Here is a 24,758-nt window from a genome sequence, read left to right as displayed (position 1 = left end):
GTTTGAAAAATGGATTATTAAGGGCTTTGATTTGCTGAAGGTGGCTTATATGTTCTATTTGCTAACGCAACATCTTGTTGTGGGGAAATAATGGGTGCAGCTTTTCTTTACCCCATATTATTTTCACTATGGATCTTTAGAGCAGGAAAGAAAAAGCAGTTAATAGTCCACGGGGGCATGTGGGATTACTTTAGGCCAAGCCAAACCATGGTCTTGCTCACTGCCTCCTCTTTCCTGTGCTGTTTTGTCTATGCTGGTCTTAGAACATGTCAACAAATGTCTTTTAAGCTCAGATGGGAGGCAGGGTGGTGATTCTTTCTCTTTCTGTAAGGGAGTAATTTATACCAGATGTGCTTTTTCAAAAAGTACAAGTTTGTCTTGTAAAATATTTGTAAAGAAAAATAGCCTCTGGATTTCACAAAGTAATTCTTACTTATGTTTGGAAAAGTCAAGAAGACCTTTGTTTCCACAACGCTAGCATGGCTTGTTTCTCACTTAATTCGATTATAGCTGAGGACTAGCTTCATGGAAGAGCCAAGTTTAAAGACCTCCGACAATGCAGTGAAAATACCGTATGTGACCATGGCTTTTTAACAGGGACCTGAAACAATCCCAGTATGAATCTGAGACATTGCTAGAAATTATTTTCAACAGTTACATCTTAGCTTCTCTCACCTTCAATTTCCTCATCTGTAAAATGCTGTAGATGGCTGCTCCTGCCATCTTCAGTGGAAAGATGAAACTCAAATGCTTTAAAAGTTATGAAGCCTTAAAATATGATTATTTTAATTTACTTTTATCTATTGTAAAAAGAAGTCCAACATTGTGTGTCTTTGTCTCTGTGTATACATGCATGTATATGTATCTCTGTGTATATATATAAGTCTATATCTCTCTGTGTATGTATGTATTTATCTCTATATATGTTTCTCTGTGTATATATGTGTATATATGAATTTCCTGTCTCCCTATTGAAAGGGAAATCCTTCTCTTGCCAAAAATTCTGCTAAAGGTCTGTGGTTACTTCCTGCCTGAAGCCCTGGTTCCATTCCTAGCAGCACATAACTGAACAAAACAAAAATAATACAAAGTAGATTGGTAACAGAGTTTATACTATGCAAGATTAAATAATTCTGTTCCCAATTCAGCCACTAGGCTTGTTTGAACAAATCTCTGTCTCTAAGGCAACGTCTGGCTTGCATTAGCACTGACAGGTAAAATCATGTGATGCCCATGATAAATGGTGTGTGCCTTGCATGAGTATGACCAGTGGCCTGTGGAGAACGTACAACTTTCAGTGGGTGAGGAATATTGTAAACAGATGAACTTTCTATACAGATGCTATTTTTCAAGCCCCAAATCTCAGGTGAGAACAAATACGGCTGGAGTATGTGGTAAGGTAAGACTGTAAGCAACAGCTCTCACCCTCTGTGAGTAGAGAATGGAAATGATTCTACTAGCCTTGATAGACTATGGTAAGGATAACAGGAAGCCTGTAAGATACAAACATAAAATAATGGCGTGTGTGTGGTGCATGCTAGAGCAGGAATTTGGTGTCTTTCTGTGTATTCCCTTGAGGCATGGTCTCTCCCTGAACCTGCAGCTTGGCTGGCAGTCAGGAGCCCAGTCCTGCCCTTGTTTCCCAAAAGTGGCAGAGTCATGTATTTATACATGCGACCTAAACCTAGGCCCTCAAGCTCGTGGAGCAAGTGCCTTTACCTCTAAGCCATCTCTACAGCCCATGTTCAATTTTGTAGTATTTCCTTTGCAACCTCTTTAAATGGTTAAAAATATTACTGGCTATTATTTTCTAAATACCTTGTCTGTGTTCCAGATGTTTAAGGTAAGTGTTTCAAATGAATTTACAAATTTGATTTTAAAATAATAATCACATATTTATGTCCCATTATTATCTGAATTTTACAGATGAAGTCAATTTATTTGTTGGTAAATCCTCTAACTAAGGTAATAATAAAGGCAGCACTAGAACCGACTTAGCTACGGCCAGTACTTAGGATCTAGTCCATCTTTTAATTACATTATGGCCAACTAGGTAATAAAAACACAGTTGCCATCTTAGTTCAGCATGTGAAATTCTACACACACTTGAAAATGAAACAAATCATACCTAAAGAGGGTTTTTTTTCCTATGGAAACACGCATTCATCACTTTTTTCAGTAGGTAGGATAAAAGAATTTCAGCCACTTTACCAATGCTAGAAGGCGCTAGTCATGTGCTGGGGAGAAAAGTGACTGACAGCCATGCCCAGCTGAACCCTGTGAGCTGCCAGAAGTAAATGGTCCAGTAAGATCTGGCCGTTGGTGCAGGAGCCACATGAATATTATGGAAACAGCTAAGCATGTTCTGACTGTGTTTAAGACCTGCTCCAAAAGATGAAACTCACACCTCTCACTGTTAAAGGGTAGGTCATAGGCCCTAGGCAATAACCTAGTACTATTATTCTGCTGAACAGATGTAGTGCTTAATTGCTCCCAAAGTCTTTACGTTTTTTTTTTTTTTGTTTTTACTTATTTATTTATTTTTATTCTTTTTTAATTAAAATTTCCACCTGCTCCCCATTTCCCATTTCCCTCCCTTCCTCCCAAATATTGCCCTCCCCCCACTTCCCTCCCCCTATCCCCACTCCTCTTCTCCTCCCCCCACTCCATTCCCCCTCCCTCTCGATACTGAAGAGCAGTCCAAATTCCCTGCCCTGTGGGAAGACCAAGGTCCTTCTATCTACGTCCAGAAAGGTGAGCGTCCAAACAGGCTAAGCTCCCACAAAGCCAGTTCATGTATTAGGATCGAAACCTAGTGCCATTGTCCTTGGCTTCTCATCAGTCTTCATTGACCGCCATGCTCAGAGAGTCCGGAATCAACCTATGCTTATTCAGTCCCAGACCAGCTGGCCTTGGTGGGCTCCCAATAAATCAGTTCCACTGTCACAGTGGGTGGGTGCATCCCTCGTGGTCCTGATTTTTTGCTCATGTTCTCCCTCCTTCTGCTCCTCATTTGGACCTTAAGAGCTCAGACCGTTGCTCCAAATTGAGACTCTGTCTCTACCTCGATCCATCGCCAGATGAAGGTTCTAAGGTGATATGCAAGATATTCATCAGTATAGGATAGGGTCATTTCAGGTTCCCTCTCCTTAGTTGCCCAAGGTACCAGCTGGGGACATATTCCTGGACACCTGCGAACCCCTCAAGAGTCAAGTCTCTTGCCAACCCTAAGATGGCTCCCTTAGATAGGATATATACTTCGCTGCTCCCGTATCCATCCTTCCTATATCCCAACCATCCCAATCCTCCGAGCTCCTCCCATCCTCCCCTTCTCATATTTCTCATCCCATTTCCCCTTTGCCCCATGCCACCTCACCCGCAAGTTCCCAGTTTTTGCCCTGCAATCTTGTCTACTTCCCCCTCTCCATGCGGATGACTATATGATTTTCTTTGGGTTCACTTTCTTATTTAGCTTCTATAGGATCACACATTATATGCTTAATGTCTTTTATTTTATGGCTAGAAACCGATTATGAGTGAGTACATCCCATGTTCCTCTTTTTGAGTCTGGGATACCTCACTCAGGATAGTGTTTTCTATTTCCATCCATTTGCACGCAAAATTCGAGAAGTCATTGTTTTTTACTGCTGAGTAGTACTCTAATATGTATATATTCCACACTTTCTTCATCCATTCCTCCATTGAAGGGCATCTAGGTTGTTTCCAGGTTTTGGCTATTACAAACAATGCTGCTATGAACATAGTTGAACAGATACTTTTGTCATTTGATGTGGCATCTCTTGGGTATATTCCCAATAGTGGTATTACTGGATCTTGGGGTAGGTTGATCCCAAATTTCCTGAGAAATCGCCACACTGATTTCCAAAGTGGTTGCACAAGTTTGCATTCCCACCAGCAATGAATGAGTGTGCCTCTTTCTCCACAACCTCTCCAGCAAAGGCTATCATTGGTGTTCTTGATTTTAGCCATTCTGACAGGTGTAAGATGGTATCTCAAAGTTGTTTTAATTTGCATTTCCCTTATCGCTAAGGAGGTTGAGCATGACCTTAGGTGTCTTTTGGCCATTTGAATTTCTTCTGTTGAGAATTCTCTGTTCAGATCAGTGCCCCATTTTTTTATTGGGTTCATTAGCATTTTAAAGTTTAGTTTCTTGAGTTCTTTATATATTTTGGTGATCAGACCTTTGTCTGTTGCAGGGTTGGTGAAGATCTTCTCCCAGTCAGTGGGTTGCCTTTTTGTCTTAGTGACAGTGTCCTTTGCTTTACAGAAGCTACTCAGTTTCAGGAGGTCCCATTTATTCAATGCTGCCCTTAATGTCTGTGCTGCTGGGGATAAACGTAGGAAGTGATCTCCTGTACCCATATGTTGTAGAGTACTTCCAACTTTTTCTTCTATCAGGTTCAGTGTGTTCAGACTAATATTGAGGTCTTTAATCCATTTGGACTTGAGTTTTGTGCATGGTGATAGATATGGATCTATTTTCATTCTTCTACACGTTGACAACCAGTTCTGCCAGCACCATTTGTTGAAGATGCTCTCTTTTTTCCATTGAATACTTTTAGCTCCTTTATCAAAAATTAGGTGTTCATAAGTTTGTGGGTTAAAATCAGGGTCTTCTACTCGGTTCCATTGGTCGACTTCTCTGTTTTTATGCCAATACCAAACTGTTTTCAATACTGAGGCTCTGTAATAGAGTTTGAGGTCAGGGATGGTAATGCCTCCAGACGATCCTTTATTATATAAGATTGTTTTGGCTATCCTGGGTTTTTTGTTTCTCCATATAAAGTTGATTATTGTCCTCTCAAGATCTGTGAAGAATTTTGATGGGATTTTGATGGGGATTGCATTGAATCTATAAATTGCCCTTGGTAGAATTGCCATTTTTACTATGTTGATCCTCCCAATCCAAGAGCAAGGGAGATCCTTCCATTTTCTGGTATCCTCCTCAATTTCTTTCTTCATTGACTTAAAGTTCTTGTCAAATAGATCCTTTACTTCCTTGGTTAGGGTTACCCCAAGATATTTTATGCTATTTGTGGCTATCGTGAAGGGTGATGATTCTCTGATTTCCATCTCTGCTTCCTTATCCTTTGTGTATAGGAGGGCAACTGATTTTTTGGAATTGATCTTGTATCCTGCAACGCTACTAAAGGTGTTTATCAGCTGAAGGAGTTCTTTGCTGGAGTTTTTGGGGTCGCTTATGTACACTATCATATCGTCTGCAAATAATGAAAGTTTAACTTCTTCCTTTCCGATTTGAATCCCTTTGATCCCCTTATGTTGTCTTATTGCTATTGCTAGAATTTCAAGCACTATATTAAAGAGGTATGGAGAGAGTGGACAACCTTGTCGTGTTCCTGATTTTAGTGGAATAGCTTTGAGTTTCTCTCCATTTAATTTGATGTTAGCTGACGGCTTGCTATAAATAGCTTTTATTATAGTTAGGAACGACCCTTGTATTCCTAATCTCTCTAAGACCTTTATCATAAAGGGATGTTGAATTTTGTCAAATGCTTTTTCAGCATCTAATGAAATGATCATATGGTTTTTTTCTTTCAGTTTATTTATATGATGGATTACATTGATAGATTTTCGTATGTTGAACCAGCCCTGCATCTCTGGGATGAAGCCTACTTGATCATAATGGATAATTTTTCTGATGTGTTCTTGGATTCGGTTTGCCAGTATTTTATTGAGTATTTTTGCGTCGATGTTCATGAGTGAGATTGGCCTGTAGTTCTCTTTCTTGGTTGTGTCTTTGTGTGGTTTTGGTATCAGAGTAACTTCAGCTTCATAAAAGGAATTTGGCAATGACTTCTCTGTTTCAATATTGTGAAATACATTAAGGAGTATAGGTATTAGGTCTTCTTGGAAGTTCTGGTAGAATTCTGCATTGAAGCCATCTGGACCTGGGCTTTTTTTGGTGGGGAGGTTTTTTATAACAACTTCTAATTCTTCGTGACTAACAGGTCTATTTAGATTGTTCACCTGGTCCTGGTTTAACTTTGGTATATGGTACTTATCTAAAAAAGTGTCCATTTCTATAACATTTTCCAATTTTGTGGCATACAGATTTTTGTAGTAAGATCTAATGATTCTCTGAATTTCCTCTGAGTCTGTGGTTATGTCTCCCTTTTCGTTTCTGATTTTGTTAATTTGTGTATTCTCTCTCCGCCGTTTGATTAGTTTGGATAGGGGTTTATCAATCTTATTGATTTTCTCCATGAACCAGCTTTTTGTTTCATTGATTCTTTGGATTGTTTTCTGTGTTTCTATTTTGTTGATTTCAGCCCTCAATTTGATTATTTCCAGTTTTCTACTTCTCCTAGGTGAGTCTGCTTCTTTTTTTTCTAAAGCTTTCAGGTGGGCTATTAAGTCTCCAATGTGTGCTTTCTCCGTTTTCTTTAAGTGGGCACTTAATGCTATGAATTTTCCTCTTAGCACTGCTTTCATAGTGTCCCATAGGTTTGAGTATGTTGAGTCTTCGTTTTCATTGAATTCAAGAAAGACTTTAATTTCTTTCTTTATTTCTTCCTTGATCCAGGTGAGGTTCAGTAGTTGACTGTCCAGTTTCCATGAGTTCATAGGCTTTCTGGGGATAGCATTGTTGTTGAATTCTAACTTTAATCCATGGTGATCTGATAAGACACAGGTGGTTACCGATATTTTTTTGTAACTGTGTAAGTTTGCTTTGTTACCGAGTATGTGGTCTATTTTCGAGAAGGTTCCATGAGCTGCAGAGAAGAAGGTATATTCTTTCCTATTTGGGTGGAATGTTCTATAGATGTCTGTTAAGTCCATTTGATTCATTACCTCCCTTAATCCTCTTATTTCTCTGTTAGGTTTCTGTTTGATTGACCTGTCCATTGGTGAGAGAGGAGTGTTGAAATCTCCTACTATTAGTGTGTGTGGTTTGATGACTGCCTTGAGTTTTAGTAACGTTTCTTTTACATAAGTGGGTGCTTTTATATTAGGGGCATATATATTCAGGATTGAGATTTCATCCTGGTGAATTGTTCCTGTTATGAGTAAAAAATGTCCATCTCCATCTCTTTTGATTGATTTTAGTTTGAAGTCAACTTTCTTAGAAATTAGTATGGCCACACCTGCTTGTTTCTTAGGTCCGTTTGCTTGATAAACCTTTTCCCAGCCCTTTACTCTGAGTAGATGTCTGTCTTTGTGGTTGAGGTGTGTTTCTTGTAAGCAGCAGAATGTTGGATCCTGTTTTCGTATCCAATCTCTTAGCCTGTGCCTCTTTATAGGTGAGTTGAGTCCATTGATATTAAGTGATATTAATGACCAGTGGTTGTTAACTCCAGTCATTTTTCCTTTCTTTCCTTCTTTCCTTTGGTAGTAGAGTTTGTGTGTTTCCCTTCTTCAAGTTGTGCTGGTGAAGGGTCATTAGATGTCTGAGTTATTGTGGGCATTGTTGGACTCCTTGGTTTGTGATTTTCCTTCAATTACTTTCTGAAGGGCTGGATTTGTGGCTACGTATTGTTTAAATTTGTTTTTATCCTGGAAAATTTTGTTTTCTCCATTTATAGTGAACGAAAGCTTGGCTGGGTATAGAAGTCTGGGCTTGCATCCATGGTCTCGTAGTTTCTGCAGTATATCTATCCAGGACCTTCTGGCTTTCATGGTTTCCATAGAGAAATCAGGTGTAAGTCTGATAGGTTTACCTTTATAGGTAACTTGACCTTTTTCCTTTGCAGCTCTTAATATTCTTTCTTTATTCTGTATGTTTTGTGTTTTGATTATTATATGACGAGGAGATGTTTTTTTTTGATCCAGTCGATTTGGTGTTCTGTATGCTTCTTGGACCTTCAAAGGAATATCTTTCTTAAGGTTGGGAAAGTTTTCTTCTATAATTTTATTAAATATATTTTCTGGACCATTGAGCTGTAGATCTTCTCCTTCTTCTATCCCTATTATTCTTAGGTTTGGTCTTTTTATTGTGTCCCAGATTTCCTGAATGTTTTGTGATGAGAATTTGTTGGTTATGCTGTTTTCTTTGATGAGAGTGTTTATTTTCTCTATGGTATCTTCAGTGTCTGAGATTCTTTCTTCTATCTCTTGTAATCTGTTGGTGGTACTTGTCTCTGTAGTTCCTGTTCGTTTATTCAAATTTTCCATCTCCATCCTTCCCTCGGTTTGTGTTTTCTTTATTACTTCCACTTCATTCTTCAAGTCTTGAACCGTTTCCCTTACCTGTTTGATTACTTTTTCTTGTTTCTCTTGGTTTTCTTGGGTATCTTTGAGAGATTTATTCATTTCCTCTACCTTTTTGTTTGTAATCTCTAATTGGTTGTGGCAGTTTTTCACCTCCTGTTTAAGGTCCTCTGTTATTTTCATAAAATTCACTTTTGAGTCGAATTCTTCTAATTCTTCTGGATTAGGGTGTACACTTCTCATTTCGGGATTCCTGGATCCTGGTGATGTCACGTTGCCTTTCAAGTTGTTGGGGGAATTCTTGCATTGGCGCCTGCCCATCTTTTCCTTCAAATGGAGCCAGGAGAGGCCTGATGTCTTGGACCAGTCTTTGCTGTGACTAACTCTCTAGGTGTATCTCCTCAGTGTAGGGGCAGGAACCGTTCCCTTCCAGGTGAACTCCTCAACACCAAAACATGGATGCGTGGTATTCCAATGACCCGCGTAAAGAAGGCCGAATGCAAGGGGTCGGGCGGGGTCCAGTAGAACACAGGCGACACTGCAGTACAAGCTGGAGGTGCCTGCGCTCCCTTTCGGGGGGTTGCTGAGGCCTGCCCGCTGCTCTGGTTGGGTAGCCTTAGTGTAGGGGCGTTTGTGCTCTCTACCGGGACCGTCCGCCCCAGGATAGTACACACTCACCCGTCCCGATGAAACTTCTTGGCACCTACACAGGAACTCCTGGATGCCCCAATGAGCCAGGGACTAATGGAAGTAGGGCGCAGGCAGAGCAGGTCCAGCAGATCACAGCAGAGACTGCAGCCCCAGCAGCGGGGGCCCGCGTTCCCTGGCGGGGACCTTGAGGCCTGCCCTCTAGTCAGGGACTCACTGCTCTGGGTTGGTAGCCTTAGTGAAATGGCAGGAAACTGTTCCACAGCTAAGGACCTTGCAGACAAGGCAGGTTTGGGGGTGGGGGTGGGGGCGGATGTGTAGGAGAGCAAGCCCTGCAGCAGGAGCTGGGGGAGGGGTGTTTGTGCTCTCTACCTGGACAGTCCGCCCCAGGATAGCACACACTCACCCGTCCCGATGAAACTTCTCGGCACCTACACAGGAACTCCTGGATGCCCCAATGAGCCAGGGACTAAGGGAAGTAGGGCGCAGGCAGAGCAGGTCCAGCAGATCACAGCAGAGACTGCAGCCCCAGCAGCAAGGGCCCGCTTTCCCTGGCAGGGACCTTGAGGCCTGCCCTCTGGTCAGGGACTCACTGCTCTGGGTTGGTAGCCTTAGTGAAATGGCAGGAAACTGTTCCACAGCTAAGGACCTTGCAGACAAGGCAGGTTTGGGGGTGGGGGTGGGGGCGGATGTGTAGGAGAGCAAGCCCTGCAGCAGGAGCTGGGGGAGGGGTGTTTGTGCTCTCTACCTGGACAGTCCACCCCAGGATAGCACACACTCACCCGTCCCGATGAAACTTCTCGGCACCTACACAGGAACTCCTGGATGCCCCAATGAGCCAGGGACTAAGGGAAGTAGGACGCAGGCAGAGCAGGTCCAGCAGATCAGTCTTTACGTTTATACATTAATTGATGTATCTCTTTGCTCTCCTCAAAGAAGTTTCTTTTGCAATAAATGGTGATTTTTTTATGTTTTAAGGGTTTTTTTATTCTTTTTTAATTAATATTTCCACCTGCTCCCCGTTTCCCATTTCCCTCCCTTCCTCCCAAATATTGCCCCCTCCCCCGACTCCCCTCCCCCTATCGCAATAGATGGTGATTAACATAGAAACCCACAACTGGTCAACATATAGACAAGAGACTGTGGAGAGGCGTGGAGTGTTCATTCCTATTCCCAAGGCTCAGGGATCACAACAGGTAGGGGCAGGAAGGTCTTGACAGTGATAGTGGATGATCCTAGTGAAAATTTTTTCCAAGCAGGGCAGTGGCATTCACATGGACTCACAATAGTTGTGATTGCAGGCACAAGACATGCACAAGGTCAAGCCAGCCACCATCTCAGCAGGACTGAGGACTCACAAAGCCGCATGCCTAGTTGAGGAGCTATCGGCAACTGGTGGCTTCTGGCAGAAGGAAGTCACTTTGCTCCAGGAATGTGGCCCCTGAAACACTGTCCATGCAATAATTACAGCATTGAGTAGATTCAGTGGGTTTCTAAAAGAGACAGATACAACACACAATTGAGTGGAAAGGGTGATGGGGAGATAGAAGAGGATTGCAAGGGAGGGAATTGAAATATATTTGATTGAAATATATTATTTTCACTTATGAAATGCTCAATCAATTAAAAAATCTAAAAGTAAAAACTATCTAGGCAGAATTTGCTGTTTAGATTCAGGCAGAATCTGTCTTCATCACTGGATTGTTAGAAAGAGCAGGACAGTTTCCACTCACAGCACAGTTCTCGTTTCCAATAACTCTAATGACAGAGGCCATCCAGAACTGCAGAACCTTCTGTTTAAGGAGAATGCATTGTTCCCTATCTTTTGGGAAGGTGGTTGTTGCAGGCTGGGCCTGAGGCTGCTTGTTCGTCCCAGCTGCCTGGCTAGCTTAGCCCCAAAATAACCACACAGAAACTTTATTAATTAAAACACTGCTTAGCCATTAGCTCTAACTTCTTATTGGCTGAATCTTAAATATTAGTATAACCTATTTCTATTTATCTGTATATCATCATGTGGCAGTGGCTTATGGGGAAAGATTCTAACCCATGTCCTCTTAGGCAGAGGATCCATGGCTTCTCCCTGACTCTGCTTTCTTCCTCCCAGCATTCAGTTCTGTTTTCCATGCCTACCTAAGTTCTGCCCTATCAAAAGGCCAAGGCAGTTTATTCATTAACCAATGAAAGCAACACATAAACAGAAGGACCTCCCACACCAGGTGGGTACTGGGGTTTTCACCCAGGGCCCAGGCACTTTAGGCAAGTGCTCTGCTAATGCAATATATCTCCCAGCCCTCTCTATCTTATCTTCAAAACCACAGTGTACAAACAAAGGGCTTTTAAGGTGCACCTATTCCTCTGTCTTCCTGTCTCTGTCTGTGTCTCATTCTCTCTATCCCTACCCTACCACCTTTCTCTTTCAAAGGAGGTTTGAAGACCAGAAGTGCCTGGGTTTTCACATTATCAAAATCTTCACTCATGCTGTTCATTAGGGCTTTATAGAAAACCCCATGGGCACAGACTCTTATTTCAGACTTAGGGGTAAAAGTTACTTTGTAACTTATTTTCCACTTGGTAGTTTGGTGTCCAAGGTTGGCCTGGAGATAGACCCCTTGGCCTTTCTGTTCATCCTAAGTCTTGAAGGCAGGACTTCTGGGACAAAGGCCTGTGCCAACTGAGATGGAAGGTCTCTACAGAAAGTCTGGGTCCTGCCTGCTGACCAGAAGCATATATGTTGATTTTTTGCAGTCCTTAAAGAGCCTGCAAGCCATTTAAAACTAATTTTCTTATGTCATTAGGTTAGGGATGTTTATATCTTCCTTAAGATCTGTGTGATAAGGGGTCTACACTGTGAGAAGTTTGGCTTCAGGTAATTCCCTGATAACAGGTATATTATACCATTGTGTACTTTCTGTAAGTTTTGTATTCATTTATTAGATAAATATTTTATGTGCGGACTTCTACAAATATTTTAATTGGATGCTTCATGATTAGACAGTGTTCTTCTTTGGTGTTTTTTCTTTCTGCTGCAGGGTATCTTTCCTCCATCCTCACACAACACCCCAGCCTTCACTCTTTTGTTCCCTGGAGCCTCTCCAACCCTTTCTCTCTCTTCTCTCCCTTTGTGTTGATCTCTTTCTCTCTTTGCCTTTTTATCTTCTTGTTCTATTAATATCCTTTTTTCCCTTTTCTTTTTCTTTCTTTACCTCCTGGCTTAGAGTGCCGCCAGATAGCTAAAGGCCCATTTCATATTGTCTAGCCCAAGTGATATTCTTGTCTGAATTGTTGCTTTACAGTAATCTTTAACATCACATGCAAACACACCACAGTGTTATTACAGATGGTACTGAAAATCATAAGGCTACTTAGTGTCAGAGGGAACAACAACTACAAAGAACAAAAATTTTACTCTGGAAGGGTAAAAATAAACCAAAAGCCAAAAAGAAGACAAAGCCTTTGTCAAGTTAAAATGGGGGGAAAGAGCTCTGTAAGCTCCATGCAGCATTGCAAAGAATCACTTTCTAACATGGTCTCTGGCAGGCAAACAAGAAGTTACCTGGGCCTGGCGGTAGTAGGCCTTTAATCCCAGCACTCGGGAGGCAGAGACAAGCAGATATCTGTGAGTTTGAGGCCAGCCTGGTCTACAAAGGGAGTTCCAGGGAAAATTTACACAAAAACATCTCCTGAAGTCAGGAATTCACTATAACAATTCAATTTTTATCATAATTCAAAAGGAATAAAAATAATTTTAATTAAATTTTTAATTCTTAGTACTACTAGCACTAGTTATTTATGGACTGTTTCTGTCAGGGGTTTTTTTTTTTTTTTGGTGCTATTATATGCATAATAATGGGCATTATTTCCAGCCACCCCACTGACCTTCACCATGCCTTAGATCTCCTCCATGTTTCAAAGGAGAGTTTCTGGGCTTTAAGACTAATATCGGGAAAGATGCATGCCCAGTAACCTGGGTAAGATTTGATCCCATAGGAACTGCAGAAGACACTAACTGAGATTCAGTCGCCAAGGGACTTTGAGTTGCCAAGCTGCTCTCTGTGAAAATTTCAGTATTTTGGGCTGAAATGCAGTTTTCTATATCTGAAAAAGAAAGAAATGTTGGCAGAGAAAAAACATCTGATCTCTTCTTAGTGTGTCCCTTAACAGTCTCTATGTTCTACTTTTTCCATAGGTTAGAGACACAGAACAGAATCAGCTTTGGAAAGTGGGGACCTAACTGTCCTTAGCGTAGAACACGGATCCTAGCCAAATATTAGAGAACCGAGATTCAAGTTTTACAGCAATTAATGTTCGTGTACAATTTGAACCTGATAATAAGCATTAAAAATTACACAGAATCTAAAGAAGTTATGCAATTTAAGCCTCACATGTTCTCAGATTTATAGTTATAACTGTTTTCTATGAGTAACATTCTTTATATGTGGAAAGAAATATTAATCATTTTTTAAACCAATGTCACTTGTGAGCCTTTGGATGATTAACTACCCTGTGTATTTCTTTCATTGAAACTGGCTTATAAAGAAAAGCAAAAATGACAATAAAAGAAATGTACCAATTTATTCCCTACTAATAAAGTATTGAACATTAGGGGGAAGTGTGAAATATTGGAATGCAACATAGAGCAATTCCATTACCCACTGCAGTTTTGGATCATATACTGTATATAAAGAGTAATTACTTCATTGGCTGGAGACCACAGTGAAGGAATATAGAATCTGATGAAAGAGATTTTGCAATAAAGAGTTTACCCCAATGTATTTCCTTCTCCAAACTTTGTCAGCCTTAAGACAAGCCTACCTTATTTTCTCTTTGGATGGCGGGGGTATGGGAGTAGCAATGGGCTTAAAGTCTAGCAAAACAAAGAAAGTATACAAGCTGAGCTAAGTTTTTTTGGTGGTTTCTTTTATAATGTTTTTCTTATTTTTTTAATTCTTTTTATTGTGCTACACATTTTTCTCCTCTCCCCTCCCTTCCTCCCCTTTCCCCTTCTACCCTCTCCTGTGACCCCCACACGCCCAGTTTACTCATGGGATCTTGTGCTTTTCTCTTCCCTATTTGGACCCTTGTATGTCTTTCTTAGGGTCCCCTTTATAGTCTTGGTTATCTGGGGTTATGGATTGTAGAGCTGGACCAATTTTTAAGAATCTTAGCCAAAAATTATTCATCAATCTTTAAAGTTTTAAAGTATTCACAATTGCCCATTTTAATGGCTTCAATGGCACATGCTGTTGCTGAAGATCCGATGTTGCAGCATGTCGTTTACATTAAACCCGGTGATTCCCAACACATCTTCACTGCCTACCCTTGAAGGAAGTTTCTGTATTTCATTTCCTTCCTGAAGAACTTAGTTGCATGGTGAGCCTCAAGGCTAGGTTGTGGGTTACACAAGTAAATTTTTCCCCCTTTCCCTCTTACTTATCCTACTGAAGCTTTGGAGGGAGTTAGAATCTCCCCAGTGGGATAAGGAAGCCATCTATTATGGAGAGAAGAGCCTGAAGTTAACCAGTTCTAGACTAATTTAAGCCCTGACAATATCTCTGAACCTTGGTTTCTAATGAACAATGGGAAATATATACTATAGGATGGCTATGAAGATTGAATTTGGTATATGAGAAGCATTTTTTTTCTGTCACCTACTATCACATTTTTATTTTATTTTTTTTGCATATACAGTAACTTTTATTTTTATTTTTTTATTAATTAATTAATTAATTTAATTATTAAAGATTTCTGCCTCTTCCCCGCCACCACCTCCCATTCCCCCCTCCTCCCCCAATCAAGTCTTCCTCCCTCCTCAGCCCAAAGAGCAAGCAGGTTTCCCTGCCCTGTGGGAGGTCCAAGGACCACCCACCTTCATCCAGGTCTATTAAGGTGAGCATCCAAACTACCTGGGCTCCCACAAAGCCATTACGTGCAATAGGATCAAGAACCCATTGCCATTGTTCTTCAGTTCTCAGCAGTCCTCATTGTCCGTTATGTTCAGCGAGACCGGTTTTGTCCCATGCTTTTTCAGAACCCGGCCAGCTGGCCTTGGTGAGTTCCCGATAGAACATCTCCATTGTCTCAGTTTGTGGGTGCACCCCTCGCGGTCCCGAGTTCCTTGCTCGTGTTCTCTCTCCTTCTGCTCCTGATTTGGACCTTGAGATTTCAGTCCAGTGCTCCAATGTTGGTCTCTGTCTCTGTCTTCTTTCATCACCTGATGAAGGTTAATATTCAGGAGGATGCTTATATGTTTTTCTTTGGGTTCACCTTCTTATTTAGCTATGAGAAGCATTTTATAGTACTTAGTGAACATGATTTTTAAATCTTTTTTCAAAATTACTTAAAGTTTATTAAAGTACAAAATATAAAAAAGTCAAAGTAAAATGATGCCATATAATTAGTTTAACTTACTTCTATGTTGGGGAGGTGTAAGTTCTAAGCATAAAATGTTAATTTTATTTAAAAAATAGAATTTGTGTATCATTCATTTTTCACTTATTTGAAATAGATCATAAACATTTCATCATTAAAAATTAAATGTTTTCTGATATCCAGAATAGTTCTAGTCAATGTGCTAATGATTTTTTTTATTAAATTTATAAAGAAACCTGCAACAGAAATATTTCTACAGGTGCTTATTGGGTGAGTGCATTGGGAATATAATCTATCAATATCTGTTGCTAGTTTTTTCTCAGCCTAAAAATTCTTTTTGGTAGCACTGTAGCTAAAGGCCTGGGATTCACACTGGCTTAGCACACACTATAGCACTGGCTGTAGCCCAGCCTGAACATTTTCAATTTATGGTGACTTTTGATGTCATTTTTAACTTTACAAAATCACTGCTACCAAGATTTTCTCTGTGAGTTATAATTTTTTAATGCTTGTTTTTAGAAAGTTCTTTCTTATCAATGTAAGTAAATATCTATATTGTCTTTTAATAATTTATAGTTTTTAGCTTTTAAAAGTTAGTATGGAATGGTTTTAGAGCTATTTGATGCAGAGATTAATGTAGACTTGTAGTATGTATTAGAGTTGAGAGTTCATTTAAGGTAGGGTTTAGTATAATTTCCCCTAAGTATTATAAGCTACAAAATTGCTCATTTACAATTTCCTTCTATGTGATGAAAACCTACCCCACTTTTTTGATACAGGATCTCAGGTAACCCAGGCTGACCTTAGACTCTTGGTTAGCCTGCCTCCACTTCCTGAGATCAGGGATTGCAGGGAATCACCCAGCAGGATGTCATATTATACATCATTCTCTCAGTGTCTGTCTTCCATTTCAATTATCTGGTCTACAAAATGCTTTCTCATTATTGTTCCTTTTATAGAATGTCTTGATTACAGTTACATATCTATCTTCCAAGAAAATTAGAAATACTTGATCAAATTCTCTCCATTTCTGTCTACTTGAAACATAAGGATTTGGTTGAAATTGCAATAAATCTGTACATTCAATGCCCCTAATATTCTACATAATAATATAGACACATTTCTATGCTTTCATAATTTTTGAGGTTATGCCAAAGTACTTTATTGTTATTGTGAAAGAACATATCCCTGAGCAGGAACCTTATTCTCAGTGAATTTTTCACTGCACAAACAGCACACTTGGACTTGCTTATTTTTCTCTTTGGTGCTGAAGATAGAACTAAGGGATGTGTGTATGGCCAGCATGCAGTCTACCTCTGATACATGCCCTAGTCCTGCCTGCATGGGTACTTTGATTCATAGACAGAAAAGAATTTAGCTGCTACTTAGAAGAGAACACTAAGGGTTAGCCCAACTTTGCAGTTATGAAAACAACGGGGAAGAGTCACTTTAGATACTCACTTTATCTAAAATGTACAATTACATAAGATTATAGGTGAAATTAATATTTTATCTGGTAAAATGAAGAGGGAGAAAACATAAGAAATTTAATGTGTCTACGTCTGTCATGGCAAGTGAAGGATGACTTGAATACAATGGAGAATGCTGGGTATCTAATTACTTCCCATATTACGAGGTTTAGAGTATCCCTCATTTCCCTCTCTTGACAATCCTTTTTGACATTAGATGACTAATGTAAAACATTTCTGTTATTAAAGTTAAATTTGAAATAAAAACTGATTGGTATCCACAGTTGTGATCCAATTATAAAATTGCCTCTATGGCGATGGTCCCAGCATACTGTGCAGTCCTTGGTTTCTAGGTGGCAGAGCGGCAGAACGCCAGCCCTGGCCAAGCATTCACGGTGCAGTGTTTGGACTCTAGGAAAATGAAAGTCGTATGTAAATGTGCAACATGACATTATCATCCTAGTTTCCTGGCTGCTTTAAGCAGGCACTAGCTGCCACACGAGGTCTCGAGTGTTCTGGCAGAGCATTCAAGTGTTCAAAAGAAGTTAAAGTAATGAAATTGGATCTATATTTCCATAGACATTCAAGTTGGCATGGAGAAATGAGTCATGGAATCAGGGTTGGATGGTCTCCACCAAACAACCTAGGCAAGTGTCTGTGGTGCCAGGCTACTAAGCTGAATTCTATCGTGAAAGGCCACCACTATTTCTTCCTCTGGGTCTAAAATTACAAAATATGCACATTTCCCTAGGTTCACACCATGCATAGGGTGCTTTATACTTAATCTCCTCCCACCCCTTCCCTGGTATACAAGAATTCTTTAAGATTCAAGCTGAAGTATGTACAAAAAAGGAAGTTTTAAAACTGGCTACCAGCATATGAGACAGTAGACTATCTCAGCATCTTTTGGAAGATTGGTATGTATTTGACCCACGAATGGCTCGTTAATGCATCTCAGCACTAGTCATTTTTGTCATCAGTTGTTACTGCTCCCAGGTCTACTTGTTTGTGCTCAATATTTCCTGCAACTGAAGTGTTTGTTTGGTTAAGTCTAGGGATACAATTCAGTGGCAGGGTTCTTTACAAAGCCCTTGGTTCAACAGAAAACGAAAAAGTACAAGAAAATATGCAGAGACCTAATTAAGGTGTACAGGTTTTGGGATCAAGACAGCGGGTTGGAGTCTGGGCTGTAGTTCAATTGCTAGAGTGCTTGCCTAGCATGCACAAGGCCCTAGGATTGATCTCCAGCACCACATAAGACTGAGTGTGGTGTGATAGAAGAACATGCCCGGAGTCCTAGCACTTAGCAGGGTAGAAGAGGATCAAGGCTTCAAGGTCATGCTCACCCACACAATAAGTTCCAGGCATCAGGTCTCATCCTGGGAGGAGGAGGAGGTTGGTGAAGAAGAGAAAGTCTGGGCTTGCTAAGTGAGTCTTGTTTTAGCTTTGGCAATTATTCCTGTCATATAGCTCTACCTCCTTGTTTCCATTCCTCTGAGCAACAGAATTAAAGGTTCTTGAATTGCATCCATTGGGTACATTTCTCCTGTCATTTTTCCTGAAAATTTCATGAGCTCCAAATATCCATTTGCATAAATATAGAGATGAAGCACACTTAATGTTAAAAATGCAAGAGACGGACTGTCCAAAGAATCAAGCAAGAACCAATATATACCTTTTACTCACACAGAATTTCTTTCTTTATTGTATTTTAGGATGGTGAAAAAAAAGGATTTATAAACAAAATATATGCCATCCAAGAAGTCTGTGTCAGTGTGCAGAATATCCTAGATGACGTGGCCTCCTTTGGTGAAAGGATAAAGAAGTGAGTTGTGCCGGCCCGTGTGCCCTGGCCTTTCATGGGCAGCCTGCTTGACCCAGAGGGAGGGCTGCAGCGCCCTTCTGTCAGGCACACGTCACCATTCCATGATCTGTTGTTCAGTTTCCTCTTAATCTGTTTTTGTGAATCCTTGGTTTTATGATGGTTCTGTCAATTTCCTGCCTGATGTTTAGAATATATTGGTGGGAAAGAAGTTATAACTGTAGCTTTAAAGGTACAGCACTGTCCCACGCTTCAACATACTTTTTCATAAGGACTTTGTTCTTAAAAAGAATATGAAGTCTTGGAAAGATAATCTAACTTAATGCATTTCAGGTAATCAGGTCATCTGTATGTATAAGTCTAACTAGACTTTTGCCAAGTTTAATATTGTCAAGAAATAAGCCACATTTCATCATTTAGAAAAAAAAATCACAGAATTTTTTCAATTATAAAAGAATTCTCCATAATTAAAAGTACGTTTAAGATTTATTTATTATAAGTAATTTATTTATTACAAGTATTTTAAGTATGTGGTATGTATGTGTACCACGTGTGTGCCTAGTGCCATGGATGTCCCAGGGGAGAGTTGGAGCCCCTAGGACTAGAGTTGCTGGGGGTGGAGTCATCATGTGGGCACTGAGAATTGAAAGCGGCCCCTGCAAGGACAAGTGCTCTTCACCGCTGATCATCCTATTTGTGTTTGTTTGTTTGGTTTTGTTTTATGTGTGTATATATTTTTTTGTGTTTATTTTTATTCTTGAAATAGGTTCTCATTGTGTAGCTCTGGCTAGCCTGTAACTCAGAGATCTATTTGACTCTGCCTCCTACATGCTGGGATTATAAAGGCGTGTGCTCCTACACCTCCCTTTGATGAAGGAATGTGATTGAGATATAATATATAAGTAAGGAGCACACACACACACACACACACACACACCAACATATTTTTTTCTGAGACATGGTCTCCCTATATAGTTCTGGCTGTCCTGGAATTCACTATGCAGACCAGGCTAACCTTGAACTCACAGAGACCCACTTGCCTGTTTCTCCAGTGCTGGAATTAAATGGCATGTGCCATTATGCCCAGCTGAAATTTATACTTTTATTCTCTCATAGTTTTATTTTAAATAATTTTATTTTTTAATACATTTAGGATGTAGATCTAGAGAGAAAGAGAGAGCAAAGGAGTGCTGGGACCAGTCATGTGCCACCATACTGGTTACTAATATACTTTCTGAAATGAATATTTTCTCTAAACAATACAATAGTGTATTGATAGTAACTGACTATTAATACAAGATATACTGAGGTCTCACAATAGCCAGCTATTTGATAACTGGCCTGTAACAATTATCAATAACTGTTTAAGAAATGCTGCTCTCTAGCTGGAGAAGCCTTTATTATTCATGACCAATAGTATTCGGTAGACTTAGATCCTTGGTCACACGCAGAATTTAAAAGGAACAAATTATTTAAGCCAAAAGTATGAGTCACCATATGGTGCTGTTCATATGGTGCTGTTGCAAAGACAATGCATTTTATTTTGTATAGTTTTTAATTTCCTACATTTCCATGTATACATCAATGCTGAGTTTCAACTTTTCTGTGTGCTACATAAAATAATCCTCTTCTTACCTCTAAATGTATTTCTACGCAACTGTCTCACAGTTTTAAAGACTAAGTATGTCCGTCTCTCTTTTACCTGCATTCTTGTAATAACCGTCCCTTGCCCCACTGCCTATCACTAGAGCATGGCATGAAACCCTGAATTTGGGGCCCACCTTTACTGAGCATTATGTAACACTGTGCTGACACAGGTGAATATCTCATCACCACCAGAACCTGCTAGCTCCCAGCTCTCTTCACTAGCTTGTTAGGCAACCAGTCAGTGTCCACTCCTGTCTCATCACCTTCTGTGACCTGGCCTTCCTGTTGTCAGTCTCAGCGTAGTAACGCTGGAGCCCCACCAGCTCTGTCCGGCTCTCATCTAGTCCCCCCATTTGGATTCCTTTTCCTTGTTGTAAATGGGTGCTAGAGAGACCTTGGCCGGAGAGAGAGACCTTCAAACCAGGGAGGATGACAGTATCATGCAGAAAGCTTAAGTGAGGAGTTTTATTTGGGGAAGGGAAGAGAAAATGGGAGAGAAAGAGAGACAAAGAGAGGGAATGAGAGAGAAAAGTGAAGAAGCAGGAAAGTCCTGTCTGTGCCTTCAGAAGTGCACAGGAGGGGGCGGGGGCGCGGGGGAGTGGGTGGAGCTTGTCTCTTAAAGGGCAGGTCAGCATAATGCCTGAATCCCAACACCCTCTCCCTGATTTCTACAAAGCTGAACAGAAAGCGAGTGTTCCTAAAAGGAATTCTAAAATGTAAGACTCACACAGTGCTCTAAGCGTTGCACTGCAAACATCCATTCCCAGCATGGGCCTATGGTGTTTTTAGGAGGATGAGTGGTAGACCCCTATTGTATAAAATTTAAAAATAAAGAAGGATGGGTACTAGTTTTAGTAGCAGGAAAAAAAATTTTTTACTATGTATGGAGGTATCCGAGTTGTGTAAGGATTTTAGAAAATGAAATTCCTGGGACAACCTAGTGGGGCTGGTAGCAAGATCCTTTACCTGGGTCTGAGTTCATGAATGAAACCGATTATGACTAAACTTTGTTCTCTGATAGTCAACTGTTACTCAAAACCATGTTTATCTTAAGTCTCCTTTAGAAAAGTGTGAAGTGCTCACATTATGGATTTGTTACTTTTCCATTCAGTACTTTCAACTGGACTGTCCCCTTCTTAAGCTGGCTGGCCATCATAGCCCTCTGTGTGTTCACAGTCACTCTGTACTTCATCCCACTGCGGTACATTGTGCTTGTCTGGGGTAAGTAAAGCTTTTGAAATAACAACGAACACTCCAGCTGTTTTAGCAGCTAAGAACAAACTGTTTTTAAGAGGTGAGTTATAGCATCAGCAGTTCTCTGTATTTATGATCATGTAGGCACTCCATGACGAAAAAGGACAGGTCAGTTAAAAATCACAACAGCATAGAGATTTAGGTCCCAGTGTAAATGCATTTTTCTTATCTGGCACCACAGCCCCCATCATACTATAAACATGTACTGGTACAGATTTTTCATATATCAAAGTGTAACTTTGTCTAGATATCACTGATTTATTTTTACCACTTAAATGCCAATGGAGGCACTTTAAGCCATGTGGTACGTTTAGGACAATATACCTTTTGCTACGGTATTTTATCTTGTGGATGTCTGTAAACACAGTACCAGCTGCCCATTTAAAAGGTCACTTTTAGGACTCAGAAAAAAGCCTTACCAGCATTTACAGGCTCCTTAGGAACGACCACAAAGCCTACTAAGAATGCTTTTAGAAAAGTCTACTTTAAAGGCAATTTCCCCCCTAATATTTATGCGATTTTGCCACATGCTTCCAGCAGTCCGTCCCTTCCCTCTGACGGAGAGCCCATTCAGGAGGTGGTCACTTTCCGTCTTATGAAGAACTGGAACTGAAGTTTTCTTCTTTCTTGGTGAATTTTTTGGTTTAGAAAACCCAATATTCAATCCTTATAATCCACCACCATATAGAAACACTTTCTATTTGTCCCTCATCACTGAACACATACATCAAAGATTCCGAAACTTAAAAACATATACTAGGATGGAAAATAGGCCTTGACCCAAGAAAACCTGCTTATATTGTAAATAATGGAATTTTTTACAGAATTTTTTTTTTTTTTGCCTCCCAAATCATTAAAAGAAATATACCAGAAGAAAGTGAATTAAGAACAACAGTCTCCATCCAGTTTAGCTTTAAGATTCCCATTTTGGGGGCTGGAGAGTTAGCATGGCAGTTAAGAATACTTACCAGTTTTGCAGAAGACCCAGTTTTGGTTCTCAATACCCACACAATACCTATGCCAGTGTTCTTTTCTATCCTCCTGAGGTACGTGTACACACACACACGTACACACAATTTTTAAATAATAAAAATATTCTTGTTTTCTTTCTCCTGTGTCCCATGTTTCCACCTTCCCTTCCAGTACTGCCTCTAGCCCCTGGATGGAGGGCAGAGGAAGTAGTGATTATATTTTTCTTTCCCAATTTCTACCATTCAATTAAGTCACCAGTTTTCCTATTCAAAAGATGGGGCTTTTTAATTTTGATTTTAATTTTACCCTATTCTAGTCTATTAAGCCCTAATGTTTCATTCATTTCTCTGATGGTCAGTGCAGATACTATTTCACTGAAGAGTTTAGGGTAAAGAATAACCATATCTTCCTAGGATATGGGTTCAGACTTGCAGAACCATTTCTATTGCCATGTGATGAAAAACCCTTCTCCCCACTGACCTTCCTCACTCAGCTTCTCTGAAACTGGAGCCTAAGGCTCCATCTGGCTATGGATTATTTCGGGCCATCCGTATGGCCCCAGTGGCTAGCTGTCTTAAAAATAATTTCACAGGATGTTTTTGAGCCTTGTTTCATCAAATGAAAAAATTCAAAAAATATTATTTATTTTAGTGATAGGTGACAGCTAAAATGTTAAGAAATACAGGATATAGGTCTCCCATGGCTGGAAAGAGACCAAGACCAATGTGACAGAAGTTCATTGTGTAGGAATGCCATTAAGAGCTGAGATCCCAAGTCTATCCCTCAGTTTGCATCTGTGTGTTGATTTAATGCAAAGCTGAATACTTTCCCCCAAAAATTTATGGCAATATTTTTCATTTCAATTTAAACAATAACCAACCATCAAATCACATGACTTCTAAACATTTCGTTTGCTTTATAACAGTAGTACCTAAAACAAAAGTTTTTGGAAAAGAGAAAAATAATAAATTACCTAACAATCACAACCTAGAAATGTAGACAGGTAAGTCTCATCATGCCTAAACATGAAGCAAATCGTCTTGGGACTGCAACCCTGAGAACCTGGTCAGGCAAGACACTGTATATCCCTTCTAGGATCCCTTTGTTTCCCCCCAAACCTCACCTACTGGGAAGAAGCTATTCAGTTGTACACAGGGAAAGCAAGCAGCAGTTCAGCTGGGCAAGTTGAAGGAGGTGCTATACTAACTAGGCCACCCTGTCAAGGGTAAGGGGTAGCACAAAGTTGATGTTCAAATCTCCATAATGCCTTCTCCAGAAATGTGCTTTGCCTAACTCCACACTCAATAATGAACTCAATAATGTTTGAAATGTCACTTTTTTAGGTATTAATAAATTTACAAAAAAGCTTCGGAGTCCATATGCAATTGATAACAATGAACTACTTGACTTCCTTTCCAGAGTCCCTTCAGATGTACAAGTGGTATGTATATTTCATTATTATGGTGCTTGCTTTGATGTAGTATGACACTGGCTTTCAATTTTTAAACTCTTCATTGTCAAAGGTCATAGAAGTGTCTGTTAAAAGTCAATGAAGCCACGTTCAGAGAGTCTGGTTTGATCACATGTTCCATCAGTCTTTGGACTGGAGAGGGAGGGGGAGGAAAATGGGAGGAGGTGAAAATCTGTAATAATAATAATAAAAAAGAGAGAGAAAAGGGCGGTGGTGGCGCAGCCCTTTAATCCCAGCACTCGGGAGGCAGAGGCAGGCGGATCTCTGGGAGTTCGAGGCCAGCCTGGTCTACAAGAGCTAGTTCCGGGACAGGCGCCAAACTACAGAGAAACCCTGTCTCGAAAAACCAAAAAAAAAAAAAAAAAAAAAGTCAATGAAGCCCATTGCAGTTTTTTGGCAGGACTTTAGCCAACTAGACATTAATCTAGAAAAACCTATGAAGAACAGAGAGCACAAGATATTGAAAGTCAGTCATCACAAGGCTTCTGGGGAGAATGTACCCCAAGAGTCAGCCATCACATGGCTTCTGGGGAGAATGTACCCCAAGCCCAGCTAAGTTTGTGAAGAGACAGAGAAAACAGAGTTATTTTAGATATAGATGATGGAAGCGAAATGGTGATTACAAACTATTTGTGCATATTGTATAAATTCAATACATTTTAAACTATTTGTGCATATTGTATAAATTCAATACATTTTAAAGACTCATGTTAATGTATATTTTAGATTAGGGAGAAAATGTTTACATTTGAAATACTATAGCATATCTCACAAATCCTTTGGACTTAATATGTACTAACAGACTGATTTCACGGTGGAATAAAGGTTTTTAACCACAGCCTTGAAGTAGGTTTAGTGATCACAGTTTGCATTAGTTTCAGTTGAGATTTTTCATTCCATATATACAACCACG

The 24,758-nt window shown here is 40.1% G+C and overlaps 1 protein-coding gene across 4 annotated transcripts in view; it reads left to right on the top strand.

The window, feature by feature from the left end:
* Mctp1 (multiple C2 and transmembrane domain containing 1) overlaps nt 1-24,758 on the top strand; it is a 600,147-nt gene that overhangs the window by 570,848 nt on the left and 4,541 nt on the right. For 3 of the 4 annotated variants that reach the window (XM_057789473.1, XM_057789472.1, XM_057789475.1), the window contains 3 exons: nt 18,395-18,504; nt 21,260-21,369; nt 23,718-23,815. In XM_057789473.1, coding sequence (XP_057645456.1) covers nt 18,395-18,504; nt 21,260-21,369; nt 23,718-23,815 — 318 coding nt within the window. The remainder of the gene's footprint in view (nt 1-18,394; nt 18,505-21,259; nt 21,370-23,717; nt 23,816-24,758) is intronic. The other variant, XM_057789474.1, reaches the window with a different exon arrangement.

The sequence above is a fragment of the Chionomys nivalis genome, chromosome 15 (genome assembly GCF_950005125.1).
Source record: "Chionomys nivalis chromosome 15, mChiNiv1.1, whole genome shotgun sequence".
NCBI lineage: Eukaryota > Metazoa > Chordata > Mammalia > Rodentia > Cricetidae > Chionomys > Chionomys nivalis.
Note: the sequence above shows the minus strand (reverse complement) of the source record. Positions and strands in the feature narration are given on the sequence as shown.